Source organism: Carlito syrichta, unplaced genomic scaffold, assembly GCF_000164805.1.
Source record: "Carlito syrichta isolate Samal-C Ts95f unplaced genomic scaffold, Tarsius_syrichta-2.0.1 Scaffold308000, whole genome shotgun sequence".
Lineage (NCBI taxonomy): Eukaryota > Metazoa > Chordata > Mammalia > Primates > Tarsiidae > Carlito > Carlito syrichta.
This window is the reverse complement of record NW_007252096.1, coordinates 156996-159008: the sequence shown is the minus strand read 5'-3', so window position 1 is coordinate 159008 and position 2013 is coordinate 156996. Positions and strand designations below refer to the sequence as shown.

The 2013-nt window shown below is 60.0% G+C and overlaps 1 protein-coding gene across 1 annotated transcript in view; it reads left to right on the top strand.

Annotated features, from left to right (window-relative positions):
• LOC103267155 (D-3-phosphoglycerate dehydrogenase) overlaps window positions 1-858 on the top strand; it is a 24538-nt gene extending 23680 nt beyond the window's left edge. The window contains exon 11 of the mRNA XM_008064760.2: window positions 412-858. Coding sequence (XP_008062951.2) covers window positions 412-628 — 217 coding nt within the window. The 3' untranslated portion in view covers window positions 629-858. The remainder of the gene's footprint in view (window positions 1-411) is intronic.
• The last annotated feature ends 1155 nt before the right edge of the window (window positions 859-2013 follow it).

Genomic DNA, 2013 nt, shown 5'->3' with positions numbered 1-2013 from the left:
GCTGCCGCGCGCCGGTGTCCTGCCTGCGGGCCTTGGTGGCAGGCCTCTCCGCCCCCGGCTGTGGGCCTGTTGGGCCCGCCCCAGTCCCCTGGGGCCTGGGCTGCCAGCTTCGGAGCTTGCCCCGGTTTGACGCCCAGAGGGCCTAGTTTTGCCGTCCTTGCTGGCTGGCCAGAGGAACTTTTCTGCTTTTCTCCCTTGCTGTTGGCCTGGGTAAAACCGACGGCTAGCAAGTCAGGGCTATGGCTCTTGGTGGCTAGATCTTCCCTTCCCTGCCTTGCCTGGGGGTCAGAGTGTTCCAGAGTCTGGAAGGCAGGAGGAAGCTGGTGGCGGCCCTGTTGTTCCTTCCGTCATCGCCCCCGCCCCCGCCCCCCCTGCACCTGTGATCACTGAAGCCCAGCACTTCTGACTCAGCTGGCCGCCCCCTGCTCTCTCCCTCATGCCCTGTCCCAACCGGGAGTCTCTTCTGTTTCCAGGCCTCCTGGCCGAGGCGGGTGTGCAGCTGCTGTCCTACCAGACCTCTGTGGTGTCAGACAGGGAGACCTGGCACGTCATGGGCATCTCCTCCTTGCTGCCCAGCCTGGAAGCATGGAAGCAGCACGTGACGGAGGCCTTCCAGTTCCACTTCTAGCCTGGGGGCTCGCGCTCTCGGCCTCTGGGGCTTTTCTGGAGACACCCACCCACTGTGGTCACTGGAAGATGTGCATCCCCGGGCAACCTCAGAGATGTTTGGAAGGATTTCTGAGCGGAAGCAAGTGTGTGTAACGTCATGGGGGCATGGGAATGCGGCCCTGACGCTGCTTGGGCTGCACCCGCTGACCCTGTAACACAGCAATAAATGAACGTCTCTTGAAGCCCCCACCCCGGACTCAGTGCCGTTTTGTGCTGTCATGACCCCAAGGAGTCACCAGAGGGCGGCCGCAGGCAGCTGTGGGCTGGGTCTGGGCTGGGCGGCCGGCCTGGGTGTGGGTGCCCCGAAGAGGGTCCTTCTGTCTCTTCTGAGGTTACTCAGAGGCATTTTTATGGGAACAAAGCTCCGCGAACTTCAGAGTTCCAGGCTACTTCAGATCCTTTCCCTTTAGGAATTTCCATGCCCATCAGAGAGGAGAATTGAGCAAACACGCACGGTGTTGTGTGCCAGGCACTGGGCTCGGTGCTTCCTTTAAAGAGGAGAACTCAGTCTCCTGGTGGGAAAGACAGCGTTCAGAGTCACTGGGAGCCGCGAGCAGTGCTACAGCAGAGGGTACGGGAAGTCCGGAGGAGGAAGCCATGGAAGCTCAGGATGTTTGTGTCTCAGCGGAAATGCTTGGATGGAGGGGTTTCATGGGGGGAAGAAAGTGTGTGCAGAAGTCACAGGGACGTGAGACTACCTGGCAGGCTTACGAAGCAAGGGCGGTGTGGGTGGGCATGTGTTACTCTTTTATTTTTTAAGATGGCTTTCATGAGACATATGGCAGAATGGCACTCGACGCGTCTGCACCATCCCGTCATGCCGGTTTGCCCTGGAGAGCTTTTCCCGCATTAGTGGAGGATGATCCGTTCCTCCTGTGTGCCCAACAGCACCTGTTTCTGAGACCCCGACTCTGGCTAAGAAGACGTGGCACAAGGTAGATGCTTGGCACTGGCAGGGGCAAGCCCACCCCTTGGGCCTCCGTGCGATGGAGCTAAGTGTCTGTAGAAACTCCAGCAGCGAGGGCTGTGACAGCACCTGCAGTGAGCTCGGAGGGTGCGGCCTGCAGTAGCCGACCTTGAAGGGGATGGGCGTGGGCGCGAGCACAAAGGTCAGCGTTGGGCAGCTCTGTGACCTGCAGCACGGTGCTTGGTATCCCCAAGCCTTGGTTTTCTCATCTGTCAGAAGGCTCATGATGCCTCTCAGGGGAGTGATGAGAATCTACTGAATTAAAAAGTGATTCGTAGCCGGGCTCGGTGGCTCAGCCTGTCATGCCGTGCCCTTGCGAGGCTGAGGTGAGTGGATTGCCTGAGCCTGCGGGTTCGAGACCCGCCCGGGCAGCGAGA